General features: G+C 41.2%; 2 protein-coding genes across 2 annotated transcripts in view; both read left to right on the top strand.

The window, feature by feature from the left end:
- ankfn1 (ankyrin repeat and fibronectin type III domain containing 1) overlaps positions 1-11,582 on the top strand; it is an 86,892-nt gene extending 75,310 nt beyond the window's left edge. Inside the window, exons 17-24 of the mRNA XM_036572525.1 lie at positions 125-241; positions 641-856; positions 1,644-1,810; positions 3,852-4,002; positions 6,382-6,550; positions 7,259-7,425; positions 9,783-9,996; positions 10,549-11,582. Of these exons, the coding sequence (XP_036428418.1) occupies positions 125-241; positions 641-856; positions 1,644-1,810; positions 3,852-4,002; positions 6,382-6,550; positions 7,259-7,425; positions 9,783-9,996; positions 10,549-11,279 (1,932 nt within the window). The 3' untranslated portion in view covers positions 11,280-11,582. The remainder of the gene's footprint in view (positions 1-124; positions 242-640; positions 857-1,643; positions 1,811-3,851; positions 4,003-6,381; positions 6,551-7,258; positions 7,426-9,782; positions 9,997-10,548) is intronic.
- Positions 11,583-18,041: 6,459 nt separating this feature from the next.
- On the top strand, positions 18,042-19,436 carry nog3 (noggin 3). The gene has a single exon (XM_036571711.1). It carries the CDS (start codon positions 18,231-18,233, stop codon positions 18,921-18,923), a length of 693 nt encoding a protein of 230 aa, XP_036427604.1. The 5' UTR covers positions 18,042-18,230; the 3' UTR covers positions 18,924-19,436.
- The last annotated feature ends 2,783 nt before the right edge of the window (positions 19,437-22,219 follow it).

Genomic DNA, 22,219 nt, shown 5'->3' with positions numbered 1-22,219 from the left:
CTCATCATCATTTTCCTCTATATGGCACTAAAGTACATACAAGTCTTGCTGTTACTGCATTAGTCTTTCAAATGATTTTTAAGGTACATAAATGTTTATATAAATATGTGAATTTATTCTACAGCTTTCGTGTATGTGGGAGGATGTCCGGTGGCTCAGGCAGAGTATGGCTATTTCCAACTCGTCCTCCTCCACACTGCAGTCCAGGCAGAAGATGCTGGCTGCCGCTGGCCAACTGCAGGTCTGCCAGCTCATCATTAGACTCGATAGCGTCTTATTAGCCTAATGAGATTCCAGCCTCACCACACACAAATTGAATTGCGTCTGATAATCCACAGTGAGAAATTTGTAACATTTCTGCTTGGTTTGTATGGTTGGGTGGCTGGGTAGCTTGTGTGGACTTGAGTTCAGACTGCATGAAATTGGGCAATTAAAGGTGCTGCTATCCAGCAGCTTGAGCTATTTGTTTTGGAAGGCAGTCATGATTAAAAGCTCACCCTTACTGCACTGTTATATCCACTTTATCTTTTGTTAGCACTATAGACCCACTGAACTCATAGGAGGACTATTGAATCAGTATTGCAGCATTCTAGAGAACATCCTTTCTTAATCACAGTCATACATCTTCCTGTCCACACAGAACCTTCTGGGCACCCACAACTTGGGCCGTGTCCACTACGAGCCCATTAAGGATCGCCATGGTAACGTGCTGCTTGTGACAGTAAGGGAGATGGAGAGCCTATACTCTTTCTTTAACGGGAAGTGGATGCAGGTGTCCAAACTGCAAAGCCAGAGGAAGTCTCTGTCTACCCCAGAGGAGCCCTATGCCCTGGACATTCTGCTCATCACCATACAGGTAGAACTGGGCTGTAGACATTTGTAGAACTTATTTTGTACGAAAAGTACTGCTAGATCAGTGTTGCTTTTGCACAAATGGGTTCAGTTTGCACATCCGTAGTTTGAAGCATAAAGACATTTACAGCGTTTTACTTCTCTGTTCTTTTCAGCTTGGATAAGCTTTGATTCATATCCTTTATTACTGGCATATAGCTAGCCTTTATTTCTCTCAATTTCAGTTTATTCAGACCAGCTTAACTCTTTAAGGCCAGTGTAAAAGTGTGGTTGTTTCTGCCGTTTGATCTGGTGTTCTCCATTAATCACATGATTTCTCAAGGCGGTTGCTGCATTTGTTTGACATTTAAAGAATATGATGTATTAAAGAGAAAAAATCATTTTTGAACAAGAAAACACAGGAATAACAATGTAAGTCACATTTTATCATTATTTTGATTAAACAAAATGACAGTAAGTGCTTTTCAATCCAAATTGTGCACTGAATGGAAAATCACAGTGCATCCAACAATAAAGCAAGGCTTTTGTGTATTTTATATAGTGATAGAAAATAAGATAGCACACTGAAAGCTAATACATTTTACTCTGGCTAGTGTGGACATGCTTGTGGCATAACTACTCTGGCTGCAGATTTAAGCGAGTTAAAGGAAGCATTGTCAAATTCTCAGAATCGTTTGATATGGTTAATATGGTTAAATAATGTGAAGACGATGGTCAGACTGTTCCATTTGCTGTTTTGTGTGGTTCATGTTGTGAGTGAGTGTGCTCATACTGTGTTCTGTGTTTTTCAGGACATTCTAGCATACCAGAGGCGCAGTCAGCACCGGCTGTCTCCAGGCCTGTACCTGGGCTACCTGAAGCTCAGCAGCTCTGTGGACCAGATTAAGGTGTTGGTCCCTCAACGAACACCTAACATGCTCTGCCATGCCAGGATACGGGACAACTGGAACGTTTCCAGGTGGATACTCGAAACAACTTTTCATCACTGTACAAAATACAGAAAAACATCTTAGAAAGCTGAAATAACAATCATTATGGTCATGATTTTATTGCATTTCTTTGAAATCTTTACCTTACAGCCTTACTTTTGAGGTTAATTTTGGAGAAACCTTGAAGTTAAACCTCAAAGTTACATTTCGTTTTGAAAGCAGAGTGAGACGTGGTTTCAGATGAATTGCTTTGTACGCTGGGCCTTGGTTTGCGATCAAATGAATAAATGACCCTCTCATGTACTAAAGTGTACAGACTCTCTCCCACTCATAACTTCATCTTTTCTGATCAACATGTTGAGTTTAATCCAAGTGGCAAGATAGGTTGCGTACACCTGATAATTACCTTGCTTTGTGCTGAATATATTACATGATATATATATATATATATATATATATATATATATATATATATATATATTGAACAAAGTTTTCCATGCAACCATATCTCTGATGAATAAGTCCAGTTGTACACCTTGTATAATGCAGGAGCCAACAAACAGACATGTCTCATTGGTACAATGAATAAATGAAGAGAGCGTGTGCCTGTAAAGATGAAATATTGAAATATGTTAAAGCTCTGGGTTGTCGTGGAATGCTCCCCTCACCGCAGGCGAACATACTTTCTTGACATGGCCATTTTTTATGAGCAAAACAAAACTCCTGTTTGTTTTTGTTCGGTAAAGGAGCTATTTATTTATTTTCATCTCAGGTCACGACGTTGACCCCGGTAGGTAGGTCCAGACAGGGAGAGCATTATCCTGCCGCTCGGTGTGGTAGTAAAACTAAATTTACTATGGGGCCGGAGCGTGGAAGTCAGCGGGAGGCTCACACAGGATGATGCCCACTCACGGCTCGAGGAAAATCTCTGGAGCAAAGAAATTCTCTTTTTTCCAGCAGCTTACCCACCAGATACTTATGTATCCTTGTGAGCTGGAGTAAAATGCTCTCTGTTACACCATCTGTGGCTTACCGGCTTCTAACTACATAGTCTTTATATATGTCTTTCTTCTGCATGATGCGGTGCAACAAAATAGTTTTTTTTTCTTTGCTTTAGCATCCACAAAGAGAAAGCGTTAGCACTTAGTTGATGCCAAGTAGTAGTGGCCAAGTAGAAGTGTTTTCTTTGTTAACTGAGCCAAAAAAACATCTTATTTCTCCATTCTAAGCCACTCTTCTCTGTTAAAAACACGATGTCTCAATTCTGTTGTCATATTTACTTTGGTATATAAAGAACATGATCTCGTAAAGTTTGTAGATATTTATTTACACTTTACCATTCTGAAGGAGCAAACCTATCAGTGTTAATACACTTCATACGTACCTGTAATTGTTACTTTAATTAAAGAGATCAACAATAAGCCCTTGTCTATGTGAATTCAGTATTGAATGTGTTTGCACATGCTTGCTCAGAAACTATTGCAGTTCATTCAACAATAAAGGCAGCGTGGCGCTTCTTGTACATAGTGATAGAAAACATGGTAGCACTCAGAAAGCTCCAATTCAAAATGGCCAACATGGACTTGCACCGTTCTGACGGCTGACTTAAAGGTGTTAATGTATCGCCAGTGAGATGTTAGGCATGACAAGGTTGAATGATCTAGATGTTTTTAAGAAAAATGTGTCTGTTGCCATCTAGTCATCCACATCATATTTTCTATAAGTTGTGCAGCTGATATATTCATCAGAGGGGTGAAGGGGCCCTACTTAGTGTGAGGGTGGCACTAATGGAACTTTCCCACATTTTGTCTCAGAACTAGACGTTCCGACTGAAAATAAGGAGGCGTTTAGTGGTTGGTGGCAAACATTTTATTCACTCAGAGCTTTAGCTCTCCATATCAGGAACTAGCGCGGCTTCCCTGGCTGCCCACTCACTCCTGGAAACTCCACCGTCACGTAATGGGCGTGTGGAGTGGCACACTCTACAGTGGGTGCCTGAGCAGAGGGTGATGTGCTGGTAGTGTGTTTCTGTGTGTGCGTGTTTACTGAGTGCCGTCTCTTCCCACCCAGGGATGAGTGGGAATGGCTTCAGACTCTGTCTGGCCCTGAGGAGGTGGAAAGAGCAGATCAGGCGGCAGACTGCCATGCCCCCCTGCTCTTCTCTGAGCTCCAGACAGCCATTAAGAGCCTGCTCCGCCAGATCAATCTACCTCTACACCAGGTACTGTACAGCACACTGCCAGCACCTTGGCTTACAACAGCACCAAAGCAAGCAAAGGTCTTACTATGTTGGAAATAGTTACTGTTACTTGGACATCAGCTATGAAGAACTTTACAATTTTCACATGTAAATAGTCAGGTTTTTTGGATATGTGTAATTTCATAGTGTAACGTTGAAATGGATTTCTATGTTATAAACACACATCATCATATAAAACTCATACAGGTATACTTGAGATCTTGTGAAATACATGTTATTATGCGCTATTTGAGAGCATAACATTGTCACATGTGATGACGTTATCTACATAATATATTTTTATTGTCCAATGAAAAGCAAGTAATTACAAAATAGCAACTTACAGGAGAAGGAAGAAAATGTTCTTAGTTTTTAATGCAAGTTAATAAAACATATACACTGATCAGGCATAACATTATGACCACCTCCTTGTTTCTACGCTCATTGTCCATTTTATCAGCTCCACTTACTATATAGGTGCACTTTGTAGTTCCACAATTACAGACTGTAGTCCATCTGTTTCTCTGCATACTTTGTTAGCCCCCTTTTACCCTGTTCTTCAGTGGTCAGGACCCCCATGGACCCTCAGAGAGCAGGTACTATTCGGGTGGTGGATCATTCTCAGCACTACAGTAACACTGAGGTGGTGGTGGTGTGTTAGTGTGTGTTGTGCTGGCACGAGTGGATCAGACACAGCAGTGCTGCCGGAGTTTTTAAACACTGTGTCCACTCACTGTCCACTCTATTAGACACTCCTACCTTGTCAGTCCACCTTATAGATGTAATGTCAGAGACGATAGCTCATCTGCTGCTGCACAGTTTGTGTTGGTCATCTTCTAGTCCTTCATCAGTGGTCACAGACGCTGCCCACAGGACGCTGTTAGCTGGATAGTTTTGGGTGGTGGACTATTCTCAGTCCAGCAGTGACATTGAGGTGTTTAAAAACTCCAGCAGCACTGCTGTGTCTGATCCACTTGTACCAGCGCAACACACACTAACACACCACCAGCACGTCAGTGTTACTGCAGTGCTGAGTATGATCCACCACCAAAATAGTACCTGCTCTGTGAGGGTCCATGAGGGTCCTGACCAAAGTATGCAGAGAAACAGATGGACTACAGTCTGTAATTGTAGAACTACAAAGTGCACCTATATAGTAAATGGAGCTGATAAAATGGACAATGAGCGTAGAAACAAGGAGGTGATCATAATGTTATGCCTGATTGGTGTATACAGTACTGTGCAAAAGTCAGAGATCACCCTCCATTTATTAATTTTCAGTCAAAACAGCTATTTAGTACTATTTAATTTTTTCACTATCAAGAAGCGTAAAGCATATGTAAGAGAAAATTACACAGAAGCCAAAACAACTAAATATAATATCACATTTTTCAGTATTAAATGTGTCCACCCTTTACCTTTGTTACAGCTTGTGTTCTTTTCAGGAGACTTACTTTCAGTTTTTTAAAGAAATCTGCAGGGATGTTTTTTTTCCACACACTCCAAAGTTCAGTCTTAGAAGTTGATTGTATTTCCTGCTTCTCACAATCCAAGTAATCCAAACACATTCAGTGATGTTGAGGTCTAGACTGCTGAGGGGTGTTCAGTTGGTCCTGAGAACGACAGCAGCTTCTTTGTTTGCTTTCCAATGTTTTTTTTTTCTTTTTTTGGCCATTTTCTTTTCTCAGTAACAGCTTATTGACAGCTACATGTCCTTTCACACCCGTAGCGTTGAGTCTTCTCACAGTGGAAGGATGGACTGAAACACCTGTGGATTGTTTTCAGAACTGAAGCAACCTTGATTTTCTTCTATCTCTCAAAGATAAAAGCTTTAAATTCTGTTTATCTTTTGACATTTTTTACTCTGCTGCTGGAAACTGCTGTTTTTTTTTTTTACTTATTTTTCTTTGAATTTACTATTCCTTATGCAAGTGGATAATATCTAATCTGACCTTGCACAGTACTGAACATCGACCCTTGTATGCAAATTACTCTCACGATGGAACGTTTACATAATGTAGACGTCTATAAATTTTAAAAATGTCCTTCACACTCGCACAACTCACACAGGAACTGAAAATGATTCACCTGTGGCATTGCTGCAAAGAGCACTTTTTGTCACCATTATTTTAAGAGTGTAGAGAGTGAGCATATATGTACAAATTGCTGTTGAGAAAATTATGATGAGTCAGTAACATTCAACCAAACTCCACTTACTGAACAGCAAAGATCAAGTCTTAGAAGTTTTAACATCTTTAAGTCTTGATTTTGTCTTGCCTGGCTAATATGGTGTGTCATTGTTTCACTTTCATAGAAACTTGTGCATGTGTGTGTGTGTGTGTGTGTCTGTCCCTTGCGCAGGCCAAGCACTTCCGTCTCTACACGCAGGAGGTGCTAGAGCTGGGTCACAATGTGTCCTTTCTTCTGCTGCTGCCTGCCTCAGACGACGTGTGCACTGCCCCGGGCCAGGCCAATCCCTACACACCCCACTCGGGGTTCCTCAACCTCCCTCTTCAAATGTTTGAGCTTGGTACACTGGCTTCTGTTTCAACCCCTACAATATTAGCTCAGTTGGCCTTATAAAGTCCACAGATTCTTTTCCCCCCTCCTTCTCCTCTGCCCCCAATCACGCTCCCAGCGGAGCTTCAGTAAATCACACAGACCCACACATACACACAGCAGCAGGAGAGCCGTCTACTCTGCGGCTAGCCAAACACCCCCTCCCGTTCCAGACTGTGTTAAAACGAGGAAAGGTTAAACAAGTAATCGATATTATAATTAAAGAAAATCTGTGTAAACAATGGCAGATCGTTTTTATTTAAATTGCAGGCTGCATTTTGTTGTTAACATCCGAATCTTATTGATATGCATAACTATGCCTATAATTTAAAATGCTCGATAGCTTGTTTGTTTGATGGAACGTTATTTGGAAAGTTTTGAATGTTCGCGTTTGAAATTTGATACCATAGAGTCGTTCCGGTCTGGAGAGCGGACACTTATAAACCACCCACAGATTTCCACTAAAGGCAGCACTGATGGCATGAATTGTCAGTGTTCAGGGGAAATAATGATAGCCTTTCAACTTAAGTATTGTGTAGATAATTCAGAAGGATCCTGGTTTTACACGGCACAAATTCAGCCAAATAAAGTTTGAGGAGCCAGCTATTATGTATTACAGCTGTAATGAGATACTGAGTAACTTCTCCCTTTTTCTTTCTCCTCATGTCTCTGTATGTAGTTCACTTCTGTGCATATAAGGAGAAGTTTATCGGCCTGTACTGCCGCCTGTCCTCTGTGCTTGACCTGGACGCCTTGATAACCCAGCAGGCTCTTAGAGAGGCCATTACTGACACTGAACTGGCAACGGCTAAGCAGAGACACCAGCATATACTGGACTTTATTCAGGTATTTATCTGGTATTTAGTACTGCAGGCTAGAGGTAGGCGGTATGGCAAAAATATTGTAATACATTTTCACAATACACAGTATGTCACATGTCACATATCTAGTCAGTTGGAACAGAGACTAAAGAACCAATAGTGCTACATTTAAAAAATACGATCTAAAACTTTGAATGCAGTGATTGTTATCCAGTGTTTCACATACTGTGTTGCACTAAATCCAGTTAAAAGGGACAAATGTTGCTCTGTTTGTAATGAAGCATGCAGTTCTAAGAGTACTGTCTGCCCACATTATGTTCAGAAAAGCTTGTTGAATTGTATTGTGACATAATTTATCATGATAATGATAAATATTGTCATATTGCCCAGCTCTACTGTAGACTCAACACAACACTGCCTTTCTTTTTCTTTCATCATTCTATTACATATCTCTAATATCAAAGCCAATGATGAAACATTTGATAATTCACTACACAGTTGGGATGGCTTTCATGCATATTCCCAGACACGCCGGGAGTGTGTGAAACGTCAGACTACAAAAACAACTTAAGCTAATAATCCAATTAGAATAGTTTATTGATGTCATAAAGTATAACTACTAGACATATAAACTGTAAAATGGCTTGTTTTTCTTGTGTTGAAATTTCAATACCAGCTTAGCAGAGTCTTACAACAGGACTTGAAAGAGAGCTGTCTGTTCAGAGCGCTGGGCTGAAATAATCCCTCTTCGCCACCACGGTCTGGACTATTAATTGAGATTGACCACAAAACCACAAGAGTGTTTGTGTGATGTCGGATCCAAGAGGCTGTGGAAAAAAGCGGCACTCTAACCGCAGATTACACACTGCCTAAGAGTGATGAGGGGAGAAAAAGAATACCAATCAATGCGAGTGACTGCGTGGCTGTGTGTGGCTACGCAATGTGGCATCAATTAGCACGAAAATTTTAATGTTCCACTAAGAAGCAAGCAAAAAAAAGGGCCACGTCTGTCAAAATGGCACGTTGGTGGAAAGTGCTTAAGGGCCCACTCTTGTGTGAGAGGCAAAGTTTTCCACTGTGAGGTCCTGTCAAGGCACTAAGGCAGACAGACCGCAAAACATGCATTTTAAACACATGCAGCAAATAGCGTCATTCAAAGATGAAGCATCCCTGACACAAAATACTCTCAAGTAAGAGCTTATTTGGGCCAGGTACAGTATGTTATCTAGACTAAATTTGAGTCAGTCAGTTAATTTATTTATTGCATCGCACATTCATACCCAACTTTTAAATAAGATTTTGATCTCCAAACCTTTCCTGCTCCCAACCAAATATATGGTAAACTGTTATCTTGTAGACCAGTTGCTTTTAGTTAGTTAAAGGACTAGAAAAGTCAGTGTAAGGAATTTGAAACAAAATTCTTGAATGATTTTAAAATATATTGTTATATAATATTATATTTTTAAAAATACATTATTTTAAGTGGCAGAAGACTGATACTCATGAACTAGGCATCATATGTACGTCACCGTCTTTTGAGTACTTTTCCCCAATTTGTTGCAGTACCTTCCAGCCAACAACATCAAAATGAACGCTGATTTGTTGAATTGCCCTCTCTTGCGAGTGAAAGCAACCCCTTCTATATTATTTCACTTGTCATACTCTGGTCCCTCCTTTGTCATTAGCCCCAGCATACTTTCCAAAGGAGTCATCCTCTGGTGTCAACCCTCATTCCCATAAGTTGGATCTCACATGGCATTTGCTAGAAGGAGCTCAAATTGCAGCTTTTTTTTTCTTCTACCCAGCCTCATTTTTTTCTGCGCTTTCCCCTCCCATGTGAAGTGAGCCCCTTGTAAATACAATTGCATAGTAAGTTTCAAGAATGGAAAATATGAAAGTGGGAATTGCGGAGATTCACTATGTGGTAGTCAACAGCTCTGATTGAAAACACACTCTACTTCTCAATTTATTTCAGCCAGAGCTTGAATTGCTTCTGAAGTTTGGAAATTCTAAAGAGCAATTCTGAACCACTAAAATGTAACATTAAAAAAAGAGAGCATGAACACCAAATAAGTTATAGTGTTAGTCATTGCGATATTTAATAGCATGGTGATTGTTACTCTTGGATTGCCGTACTGCAGTATTAATCAGCCACATCTTAACTCAAGGTAACATATTGACTGGCACAGCTCAGAACTTGAACAGATTGCTTCTGTAATAATGATTTACAATTCTGTAAAATCAGCATTCACATCAGTCACTTTCAAAATAGCATGTGTTTCTCTTCGAGTTAATTAATCTACTCGAGTCGGTGTTTTAAATGTACTGTGAATGTATATACAGTGTTTTTCACAATGACATTTATCTGTGTTGTTATAATAGCAAATGGACGAGATGTGGCGAGATATCCGGTGGATTACCGATGCCCTGCAGTATGCCCGCTATAAGCACCCTCTGGGTGGGGTGCCCATCACCTGGCTGGTGGATGCGAGTGCAGAGCCTGTAACACAGAAGAATGACTCGACCTCCTCAAACACAGACTACCTACCAACCCCCTCTCCATCTCCTGAGATGCGGAGAAGAAAGGCTACAAGCGGTAAAACGTTCATGTTAAACAGTTTCATACAAAGTAATATTTAGTAATTCGATTATTTTAGTGATGCAAAAACCCCAGAGATGTTATGAGTTATGTTTATTGAGAACTGAAAATGTTTGCGTCTGCACTAGGGATAGGGATGAATATTCAAATGTGTATTCAAATGGATATTCAGACTTAACTTTGAATGTAAAATGGAATTATGTGTATAGTATAAGTATAGTTTGGAAATAAAGAATTAAATACATTGTGTATTATCTTTATTTTTATTTATTTATTTTTTTTGAGTATGCAACTTAAAACCACAGAGAACACTGGGACACAAGCAGCTGATGTTGCGTCTCATTTTACGTAACTAATTATGTCTAAGCAGAGATGTATATTAAAGTATTTCAAAGTAAAGATACATTTGTACAGCGTACATTGTGTGACATATTGTTCTGTTTGTTTAGAATGTGTAAATTTACATACCAAAACTAGTTGAAATGCCTATCCTGATGTTTTGATGGTGTTAATAGTGGAGTGAGTCATTATTTCTTCTCTTCATTTCAGATTCCCAGCCAGGCTCGGATGAAGAGGGCTGCTCTGAGGTCTTCCTCCCCACAGACAGCGACTATGACTCCAGTGATGCGCTAAGCCCTCGGGATCTGGACCTTGTCTACTCCTCGGCCCAGGACCTGTCCCATCAGGCCGTGCATGCCCTGAGTGGGAGTGCTCCGGATGTCCTGCAGATGCATGACCTCAAATACACTGCCTGCTCCATGGCCATCCTGGAAACAGAGTCATGCACTAAAGACCTGGAGGACCTGTCCCTGTCCACTTACTCCACCAAGTCCTCAGACAAGGCGTCCCGCTGCAAGTTTCTGGCCGACCCGCCGACCAAGAGGAAGCTACTGTCTAAGAGCCACCCCCAGAGGAGCTATTTCGGTGGGCCGCATCGCTGGCTGCGCGTTCAGAGTGAGAGTCAGACGCCCTCGCTTTCTGAGGGAGTTTACACCAGACAGAGTGATTTGGACCTGCCACTCGAGCTGCCTCGCTCTTTACCGCACTCGCCCTCTGCCTCATATCGCCTGGATGAGCGGAAGAACGCTCACAGAGAGAGTAAACCCAACGTGCGCAGAATTTTTGTGGAGTCATGCAGTGAAACTTCCCCCAGCAGAGACAGCACTCACTGGCCAGAGGAGAGCGAGGAGACAGATAGAAAGGCCACAGCAGCTCAGGATGTGGACTCCGATGACCAAACGAATGATCAAGTTTCTGAAATCCTCAGCAGCACACTCTAAGACAAACCTTTTCTGCATTATTGTATGTCATCTTGATGTAATCTGTCACATAGCCACCAAACTGCCTCTTAAGCTCCACAATAAGTACATTTTCAGGCATAAGAACATGCAGTTCTGTGCGTAAGTCAGAGGCCACTTTATTTGATTTCCTGTCAAAATGGCCATAAAGTACAATTTATTTATTTTTCTGCTTCAGGAAAAAATAAACAGAAAACATACATTTAACACAAAATTACACAAAAGCCTCAACAACTAAATATAATATCAAATTCTTCAGTATTTGATGTATGCACACTTTTTTACAGCTTCCGATCTTTTCCAGAGACTTTCAGTTTTTCAAAGGAATTTGGAGGGATATTTTTCCACACCTCCAAAATTCAGTCTTGGTTGCAGTTTCTGCTTCTCATGATCCAAGTAATCCCTAACACACTCAGTGATGTTTAGATTTGGGATCTGGAGTGGCCAGTTCATTGTTCTGAGAGCACCAGCAGCTTCTTTGCAATTTTCTTCTTTTTTGTCTATTTGCCTTTCTCAGTAACGGCTTCTTGACAGCTACACAATATTTTTCAGACTCATAGTGTTGAGTTTTCTCAAAGTAAAGAATGGACAGAAACACCTGTGGATTTTTCGAATCTAAAGCAAGAGTAGAGCTTGATTTTCTCCTTTCTACCAAAGATGAAAGTCCTGTTTATCTGATTGTTACCGTTTCGGTGCTCTACCAGATCTTGCACGGTTATTAGGAGTCCAATTTTCTCTGTTTCTTTTAATAATTTTTTGCACTCCAGACTTGGAAACTGCTGTTGTTTTCTCCTTCTCCTTCCTTATGCAAGTGAATTAGGTGACACTTTATTTTGAGTGGTCCTTTTAGATAAAACAAACACAAAGACTTTCAGTAACATGTCAAAAACATTTGAGGGTTAGGGTTAGGTTTTGGGTTGAGGTTAAGATTAGAGTCAGGATTAGTGCCAGGGTTAGGATTAGGTTTTGAATTGAGGTAAAGATTAGGGCCAGGATTAGGGTTAGGTTTTGGGTAAGGTTGGATTTTGCTTAATGGAAGTAACACATTAACAATACATCTACTTCATGTAATGTATCAACAGTACATCCTCAAGATATTTACTTCAATGTATTCAGATGCTTCACTACTGCTACTTTACTGATATGTTGTTGATGTGTTACTGATAATCTGAGTTTATTTATCATCTATAAAGGACCACTCCAAATAAAGTGTTACCGTGGATTATCTTGTGTCTAGTCTCCTCAGAAATACCTTCTGAAAAATTTGTTACTTGCTCTTAAGGGCCGTCTTGACTGGAAATTAAATAAACGAAGGGGAGTTTCTGACTTTTGCACAGTATTGTAAAAACTGTGTTGTAATTTGTAAACAGTTAGTGTGTGTAATTTGTGCATCTTCTTGACAGAATGTGGAGGGAAAAAATGAAGTTGCTGGTCAACTCTGTAGGACTCATATTCCGTGGCTCTGACTGTTAAAATACTGATTATTAATGCAACGTGAAAAGTGCTGCTTTTACCTTTGAACTTGAAACTGCCTCTGCATAGACTGGTATCATAGGTGAAAAGTGAAAAGTAGTACTTTTTCTCTCAGTCTCTGATTATGGCTTTTAGGTTGAGTCTGATATTTGAGGTGTACGCCTCTAAGACAAATCACTGCCCAAGAGATCCACTAGCACAGACAGACTTTTAGTGCTCATATCGAATCTCCCCTCAATGATTCATCAGTGTTTGATCAGTAAGAAGAAAGTATAGCTTGTCTAAATGACTGGTTCTGATCTTACCACACCTAAGAAAATACAAATGGTTCATATTCTATTTAAGGCATCGTATTCTATCTGTTTACAGGCTTACTTTAACCATTAGAAATTATCATTTGCTTGAAGTGTTAAACAATCATATCATTGTTGTAAAGGGCCTGTCTTGGTCCAGATGACAGTAATGTGTGTGAATGAAAACTTCAATGCAGGTTTTTAGGACCTATTAATTTAAATAATTAACAGGACCTTTTCATAGCAAATGCCTTGAGTTGTATGTTCTTTACCTCTTCAGGATGATTTGTGTTGTGTGGTTGTTCTTATCTGAAGTATCAAAGGTTTGATCCATCTGTTCCCATTCCTCTGGTGATGGCCAGCAGCATTAAAACAAATGGAAACCACTTGTGTTCTATGAATAGGCACGAAAGAGTGCATTTTAGAGATCTCTTTGCATCCTATGCATGATGAATGCAGGTAAAATGAACAGATATCTCGCTTTTTTAATGCCTTTTTGCCCCATAAAAGATGATGCCCTTATTTTCTTTTGAGACTGCAGATTTGTACCACTTTATATGAAGGGTATACACCACTTTATTTGAAGGATATTTATGAGTATTTGGGTATTTTACAGGTTAAATAGATACAAAATGATACTCTGAATACTCTGGCAACTTGTGTCAGAAAAGCCATAGAGATTTTAAGTGTACATAAAAGTGTAGTCTAAAAAAATGAAATGCTGCACTGAGAGCAGGGCTGTATTCATTCAGCCATTCAGCCGTTTCTTTGTAAGTGTAGACCAAATTCAGCTCCTGACGGCTATCCCGCAGAGGTTCAATAAAATGACAGTTTGTGTATGCAAGAGACTGGACGCTCACCACTGAAGTCTTTGGAGTCCAAACTGCTGTCAGGAGAAAAGAGGCAACAAGGGCAGCTTACGTGAGCAACATTGTGAATTTGTCTGTTGCAATGTTATGACTTGTTGATGTTGCAGTGTATTAAAAATGTCTTTGCACAGTTGTTCCTCGAAATATGTTTGTACTTGACTTATCTCCTTCTGAAGATGATGAAAATGTTTCATCCTCCCACGTTCTGTACAGTGATGTCGGTTGGAGCTCATGGTAAAATGGAGCTAATGATAAAATGCACTACTTTATTATTCCTGTGTGTTTGGGCTCAGGCCCCAGCTCTTATAGTGTATGTTGTGCCTGTTCTCTAATGAGTGAGGTTTTTAAATGAGATTTCATTGCAAATACTCTGGTTGAGTCAATATAGTCTGACCAGCTGTCGTTCCACATAAGGTATTATTGTGCAATTATAAGTATTTGTCATGATACCTTTATACTGTGCACACAGCAAGCCAAAACGATTAAAGAGCATCATATCTGTATATTTTTGCATTATGCATTTATTGATCCAAATAATATATTTCGGTATCGTATTTTTGACAGTTATTGTCTCATGTCATCCCGGTTTCTATTGTTACGTTAGCTTTTGCAATGCAACTGAATCTGGCCTTGTGGCAGATGTGTTTATGACCTGAAATAAACATTCCAGTGTAGATATGTACTGAAATGTGCTTTGTTTGATTTTTCACGTTTTATACTTTAAGTGCAGAGGCCACCCTTCATTTATTGAAGTCCCAATCGAAGCAGCCATTAAATAAAAGTTATTCTTTTCTGAAGAAAAAACAAAAACATATTTTGCAGAAAATTATAGAGAAACCTTAACAACTGAAGAACTTGGTTGCATTTTCTGCTTTCTAGGTAATCCCAAATACATTCAATGATGTTGAAGTCTGGACTCTGGGGTGGACATTTGTTCCATTGTTCTGTGAATACTAGCAACTTTTTCATTTGGTTTTCATATTTTCTACTATTTTGTCTGTTTCCTTTTCTTGATAATAGCTTCTTGACAGCTACACATCCTTTCAGATCCATTGAGTTCTCCCAGTGGATGGATGGACAGAAATGCTTGATTCTCTCCTCTGGTGACAATTTTGGTGGTCTACCAGGTCTTGTACGGAGTATTAGGAGTCCCATTTTTCACTTATTTTCTTTTGGATTTCTCCTTCCTTATCCAAGTAGATTATCTTATATCTATGTTCCTCAGAAATTACCCCTGGAAAAAAGAATAACTTGTGCTTCATGGCTATTTTGACTGGAAATTTAATGAAGGGTGCTTTTCCACTTTTACAAAGTTCTTTTTTTATTTAAACAATACATTTTATCATATAGGTTTCTTTTTGAATGTGGGTATCACTGAATGGAAATTTGGAATGTCTTTAGTTCTGCGAAGTGGAAATTTGATTATAATAATAAATAAACTACACCAATTTATACAGTTGGCAACGACATTGCGAGCTTAACTTGATCGCAGTTTACATCACTTTAGGCTGATGGTGCAAGACACCTAGTTCTGATGGGGACAGCGATATCAGATGGAAAAGACATTTGGTCTCCAAAAGCCAGCGAGGAGGGGAAGGGGTTTAGGAGAGAGAGAGTCTGTGTGTATGTTTGTATTTAAGACAGAAGTGACCCTAAGCTAGCTACAGTGAAACCGTAGCTTTTAAATCGAGCGTTCAAATTGCTCTCCTGTTAGATCATCAAAGGTCTTCGTGAGGAATTAAACAAAAACAAATTACATTTTTATCTAGCTGGGTCATGAAAGAATCAGGAATATTTGTGCCTCAACCTGGGAGGGCCTTTGATCCATCATTAAGATTAAGAGAACTTTGTGTATACTGAGCACACTACGCTGAGTGTGAGAGACCTATTGATGGTCGCATTTCTACCAGCCTTTGCTCAGTTACTTCCACTGAAATCAAAGGACAAATAGGCCTGCCGATGAGATGATTCAAAACATATGGATCTGACTGTGAGGGAATGGAAAAAGTGGAGCGTGTATACATTAGGGAGCAAACTTTGCCAACTGCAACTATCAAAGAGTGATCTATGGATCAAGAGTCAAATGACGCAATGTTTGATCCTCACCAAAAATGAACAGGAGCCCATCTACCACTTTAGCTAACCACCAACTGTGGGACTATTCAAAAGCATGTGTTGGTATGTGTACCAGCATGCAGTCGTTTATCACAGAATAACACATCACAGACAGATTCCTGAAGCTAAGTGAGACGACGGAGAGCACTTTCTACTTAACGTCGCACTACTCCCATATATGTGTTATCTATTGCTTTGCCTACAAAACCAATTAACTAGTGAGATATTTCTTTGTCTGTGATGGACTGCGCTTGTCCAGTGCAAAGCAGCTTGTGCTTTTACCCTGGGGATGACTCATTTTCAAAAGTCACCAGTTGGTTGGCACTCTTATCTTGAAAACATAATTTCACCCCATTTCCTTTGTCTCGAGCAAGAACTCACATCCTACTGGCGCCGGACACATACTGTCACAGTATTAGCCCAGAAAATTACTCCAAGGTCAATTTAAACATTAAAGAGGAATACAGGAATATCGGAAACAGCGTTCAGTGGAACTCCAAACACTGAGGCTTTTTAACCCTGTTTGCTCCAGACTTTGCTGTTGTTGCCGCTGCTCGAGACCCTGCTCATACATACAGAAAGACTTGCTTTTCCTAACCACAGGCGGCTCTGCTGTTTTAAAGCCACAAGAATTCAATCAGTAAACCTTAGTAGTAAAATGTGTAGCAGCTTGTTGAGTCTAATTTCTGGTAGGCGTTAAAAGAGTTTGCTACAAAACATTGAATGCAAAATTGTTTTAATTATGGCTGCTTCTTTGTTTATTCACGGGGGCTTTAAAATTTCCACAGCTGAAGGACAGTTAATTAATGAGTGAATGAATGAATGATTGAATGAATGAATGAATGAATGAATGAATGAATGAACTGACTAAACTGTATGTTATCTCACCCTGTGAGTCCCACACTCTGAGTTTGTTCCTAACTCAATCCCCTCTCCCGTTGTCACATTTTGACAGGTCGTGCACGTGCGTGAGCCGGCAGAGGGCGAGCGGCAGCACGCTCTAAACATGCCGCTGTAGTCCCGGTGGCCCTATTTTCCCACCTGTATTTTAGAAAGCCACGCCCACCAGCGCTACCATTGGATAGTAGTTCATACTCGCAAACAGTCTGGAGAGAGAATGAACTACCAGCCCATGCAGCACTCTTAAGGGTGGGAGAAAACAGAATACGGGTGGGAAAACAAAAAAAAATAGCGAACTATGTGTAAGAAACAAAAAACGGAATACGGGTGGAAAAACAAAAAATAGCGAACTATGTGTAAGAAACAAAAAACGGAATACGGGTGGGAAAACAAAACAGGTACATGTGTGAGAAACCAAAAACGGAATACGGGTGGGAAAACAAAAAGTAGCGGAATATGTGTGAGAAACAAAAAATAACAATACGGGTGGGGGAAAACAGCGGAAGATGGGTGGGAAAACAAAAAATAGCGGAATGTTTGTGAGAAACAAAATGGAATACGGGTGGGAAAACAAAAACAGCGGAACATGCGTAGAGAAACAAAAAATTGTGGAAAACGAATAGAAAAGGTTCCAAAATACGAGTTACAAATAATAATAATAATAAAAAACAGAACAAACAAAATAAAAGAACAAACAAAAAACATCGCAATACAACACAAGCTAAAAAAAAACTTAATGGACAGAAAAACAAAAACTAACTACGGGTGGGGAAACAAAAAATAAAGCCCCCTTACCTCCCTCCCCTCCCAACACTCCTCCTCCCCAAAAAAAGAAGGAGGCGCCCCAAAACCAAAGCACGCGGGCTTCCCATCCCGAGCAGGCAGGATAAATCAGACGGAGCAGCTCGCTCTCCCACACTTTTGCCGACAGAGCGCGAAGAGAGCATGCAGAGCGTCGGGCGCCCGCGCGCGCGCGCGCACGCAGCAGCAGCAGCAGCAGCAACAGCATCAGCCGCCAAGAGGCCCCGAGCGTGATCGCGCGCGCCACCGCTCCGGTACAGAGGCCTGTTCCGATGCTGCCATGCCGCTGCTCCTCCTCCTCATCACTCGGCCTCGCTTAGGACCTCAGCAGCGCCTGGCACGACCCGCGAGAGAGGGAGCCCGTCGGAGCCCCGCGAGCTAGCGCCGAGACCCGAGAGCGCTCTGGAGGATTAAGCTCACATCACTGCATATAGAAATACACACTTAAAGAAAGAGAGAAAAAAAAACAATTAAAGTCCATAATGGATACCGCCCCCCACTTTCTGTCCCTGTGCGTGCTGCTGTTTTCTCTCGGCTCGCGGATAGAGGAAGGCGCGTGCCAGCACTACTACCTCCTTCGCCCCATCCCCAGCGACAGCCTGCCCGTGGTGGACCTCAAGGAGGACCCGGACCCCGTGCTGGATCCTAAGGAGAGGGACCTAAACGAGACGGAGCTGCGCGCGCTGCTGGGAGCGCACTTTGACGTGCACTTCATGGCTATTTCCGCGCCGGAGGAGAAGCGCGCGGGCGGCGGCGGGGGAGAGGAGACGGAGGCGACGGGGAGCGAGACGGACGCGGCACGCCTGCGGCCCCCCGGGCCCATGCCCCGGGACATCCGGACTCTGGACTTTGAGCTGCCCGGCTGGAAGAAGCCGAGCAAGAAGATGCGGCGGCGCCTGCAGCTGTGGCTGTGGTCGTACACGTTCTGCCCGGTGGTGTACGCGTGGCAGGACCTGGGCAGCCGTTTCTGGCCGCGATACGTCAAGGTGGGCAGCTGCGCGAGCAAGAGGTCGTGCTCGGTGCCCGAGGGCATGGTGTGCAGGCCGGCCAAGTCGGCGCACTTCACCATCCTGCGGTGGCGTTGCGTGCCGCGCAAGGCGGGGGGGCTGCGGTGCATGTGGATCCCCGTGCAGTACCCCGTCATCTCGGAGTGCAAATGCTCCTGCCCCACCTGAGGACCTAGAAGCGAAGCTACTCAAGCCCATTTCTCTCTCTCTCTGTCTCTCTCTCTCTCACACATGCACTGTCCTGTCCGGTGTAGGAATGTACATGCTATGTATATGTGGTGTCATTTTATAATTTTTATTCTTATTATATTATTATTTTTTTTTATATCTCGTAAAGAGGTCAGTATTACGTGTAACCAGCGTCTACTGTATTTGCTGAGCATACTTTGGTTGTAATGTATTTATGGTGAGAACATTTCGCATTAAAGTGCGTTTATTTGAAGGAATTCCAAGCTTTTTCCATTATTCGGAAAAAATAAAGAAATATATATATAACTTTTATAGACCTCAAATGAAATAAAGCTATAGATTACAGTGTAATTTTGCAGCTCGCTGTGCTGTGAACAGAAAAGGGGGGACACGGAGTTAACTCATGAATCATCGTGTAAATTAAGAGAAACGTCTATTTATTCTTTATTTCCATGTAGTCGAAAGTCATTTGAAATAAAACCACTAAAAGGACATAATTGTTTTGATCCTTTTTTTCTTCTTTGGTTTGTTTCACCTTGCTGTGATGTCTGTCTGTTGTGGGCGATTATGGGAACTGTAGTTTGGTAGAAGTGGAACAAGTGATATGCACATTGCGGATAAATAAGAAAGAAAAAAACACGTTTCACTCCTTTTTATTCTCTTACACATCCTTTGACACGACCTGAGAATTTCTGGTTTTTCTCAGCCCGAACCACATCATTTATTTCACGTTCATACAACACAAACTTCTCAAAATCTCGCAGTTTCCCGCGAGACCTCTGCTAATATTCAAGCAGTAAGTTAGCATGCAGCGGTTAAGCTGTTACTGGAAAAGCAAGGAGTGACGGATATAATCAGGCATAGCTTATAGACCAGCCTGCCTAAATGTGACTCCTGAGATGAAATCAGGGACAGTTGGAGTCTGATGATTTTAATTCTTACGCCCAAGAGTGAGTGGATCAGTGACTTAAACTTCTTTTTTTTTCAGAGACGCCATCCGTCCTCAGACAGTCTGAAGGGTCTTTGTAAAAGGATTAAAAGTTAAAGACCTTCATTTTCAGATTCTTTCATTTAATCTGCGTGGCGCCTGAAACACATACTGGATGGATGATCACATGTAAAAACATTCTCGCTCCGTCTGCTGCCTAAAGTCTATTGGCATGAAAAGAACAACTTGACCTGGGTGAAGAATGAACGCACTCAAGTGCCTTTCTCTATCGATTAACTTTAAAGCTTCTTATATGACAAACCGCAAGACGACTGCCACGAATTCTTTAAACCCAGTCCTATTTGAAAAAGCACGCTTAAATTATTAGAGATTAGTATCAAAGCAATTTAAGACTTAAAGCTAATATTAGGCCAAAGATAAGCCTCATTTTCCATGCTTACAGATTGAGAAGTGATGAAACTGAGCCGTTGACTGATTTGTTGTAGGTCTGACGTATTGATAGTAGTCTGAGACAGTAGTCATAACATGCTGGGTACTAAGTTACATGAGCTACTGCAGACTTTAAATTTCCCCCGTGCAGACCGAGAAACACTGCCCCTCTTTGTGGATATGGTGAAAAAATGTCTGGCTACTCTGGTCACATGGGTTACAGAAGCACTGGGCTGGCTCCGAGACCCCAAGCAATGTGATTATCCTTTCAAAAACAGGTTATATGGCATCAGTTAGATTCATATAGGCCAGGTTGGAGATTGCGAGATGTCTTGAAGCCAAAAAAGAACAGCAGTGCTCTTCCCTTCTGACCACCCAATAAGCTCAGCATGCTGCTTAACAAGCGTCCTTCAACACAGCATACCCAATCCACTGACCTTCACTGCCTTGTTATTGATTCATCATTTGAAATATACAGTGGTAAACCCAATTACCAGGCAAGGTCAAAGATCAGTTAGAGCAAAGATATCATTAGATTCTTCATCCTAAATGCTGATAGATGCTCCCAGGACTCTCAGGCCATCTCACTCCTGGTGTAATAAGAAAACTCTGTATCATTAAACCTCAACATACCACCCAAGTACTGGCATCTGTCCAGAATTGCTAACAATCAGGTGTCAGGCACAGCACCCCAGCCACGAGGAGGGTTTGCTCGGCCACCCACAATTTCACTCTCGCCATGCCAGAGTGGTAAAAATCACTGCCTTTAAACTTTCAAATTGGCTTTTCCTAGCCACGCCCTGCCAATAAAACAGATTCTTGTTGCTGGTGTTTGTTCCTTGGTAACTAGTCCATGTATCTCTTCTGCCGGAATGGTACCAGTTGCACATCTGCAAGGAAAGAGGGTTTCAAAACGAAGAAGATCTGTACCAAACACCTCTCAAAAAAAAAAAAAAGATCTGCACCATATGTGGAATGGCATGTCACGTTTTCTGTCTCAGTGAACCGAGCTCAGAATATAGCTTTGATTTTCAGCCACTTGAATCAGGTAACTCACAGAACTGCTGCACTTGTGTCATGGGGAGGCCTGAACATGTTCCAAGGACAAAAGTCGATGGAAAAAAAAGAGGATAAAGAACAGACTGCTAAAGTTTGCAAAAATAAATGTCAAATCCACATTCAGGGGAGATTCAGCAGATCCAACAGAGGAGAGGAGGAATAACGTGTTCAACACTGCCAGGGAAACACAACTTTATTCAGCTTTGCACCCTTTGATTTGTCAACATTGTTATTTTATGAGAATGGAATGTATTGTCAGAGCATGATGTGGGGGAAAAAATCTTAATTATAGCTTAGTTTTACAGTTAAAGACATAATGCTGTCAGGAAAAGACATGCATCAACATAAGCCATAGGCTGACATAAGATGTTCTTTATGCTCAGAGAAATTCCATGCCATTAATGCAGAGCAGCTTCTTATTTTTCAGCATATCATTCTGTTGAGTACATAAAGTGAAATTGGTTGTATTGCTCAGTAATTGGTAGCAGTACACACCTGCTGTGCAACAGTGAGGCGCTTCATTATCTTGAATGCGAATAATAACTTGTTTTCTCCTTATTGCATTTAGTTCAATTTGCAGTGTAGTGAATGTAATTTATACAGTACCATTTTTGTAATTGTTAGCATGTGCCGTGTCCAAGTTATATTTGTATGGTTCTCTGTGCAGCTGACTTTGAAACTCACTTGATTGGAAACTTTTAGCATACCTGAACATGTGAAGGGCTGGATTAAACAGGCTGACAGTTCATTGTGTTTGAGATAATAGGCAATTGGAGCTGTATTCAAAGGGATGCATGGTCAACTTGCCTTTTCACTAGATTTGGTCACTTCACCATGC

The sequence above is a fragment of the Colossoma macropomum genome, unplaced genomic scaffold (assembly GCF_904425465.1).
Source record: "Colossoma macropomum unplaced genomic scaffold, Colossoma_macropomum, whole genome shotgun sequence".
NCBI lineage: Eukaryota > Metazoa > Chordata > Actinopteri > Characiformes > Serrasalmidae > Colossoma > Colossoma macropomum.
The sequence above is the reverse complement of the archived record's forward strand: the minus strand, read 5'-3'. Positions and strand labels throughout refer to the sequence as shown.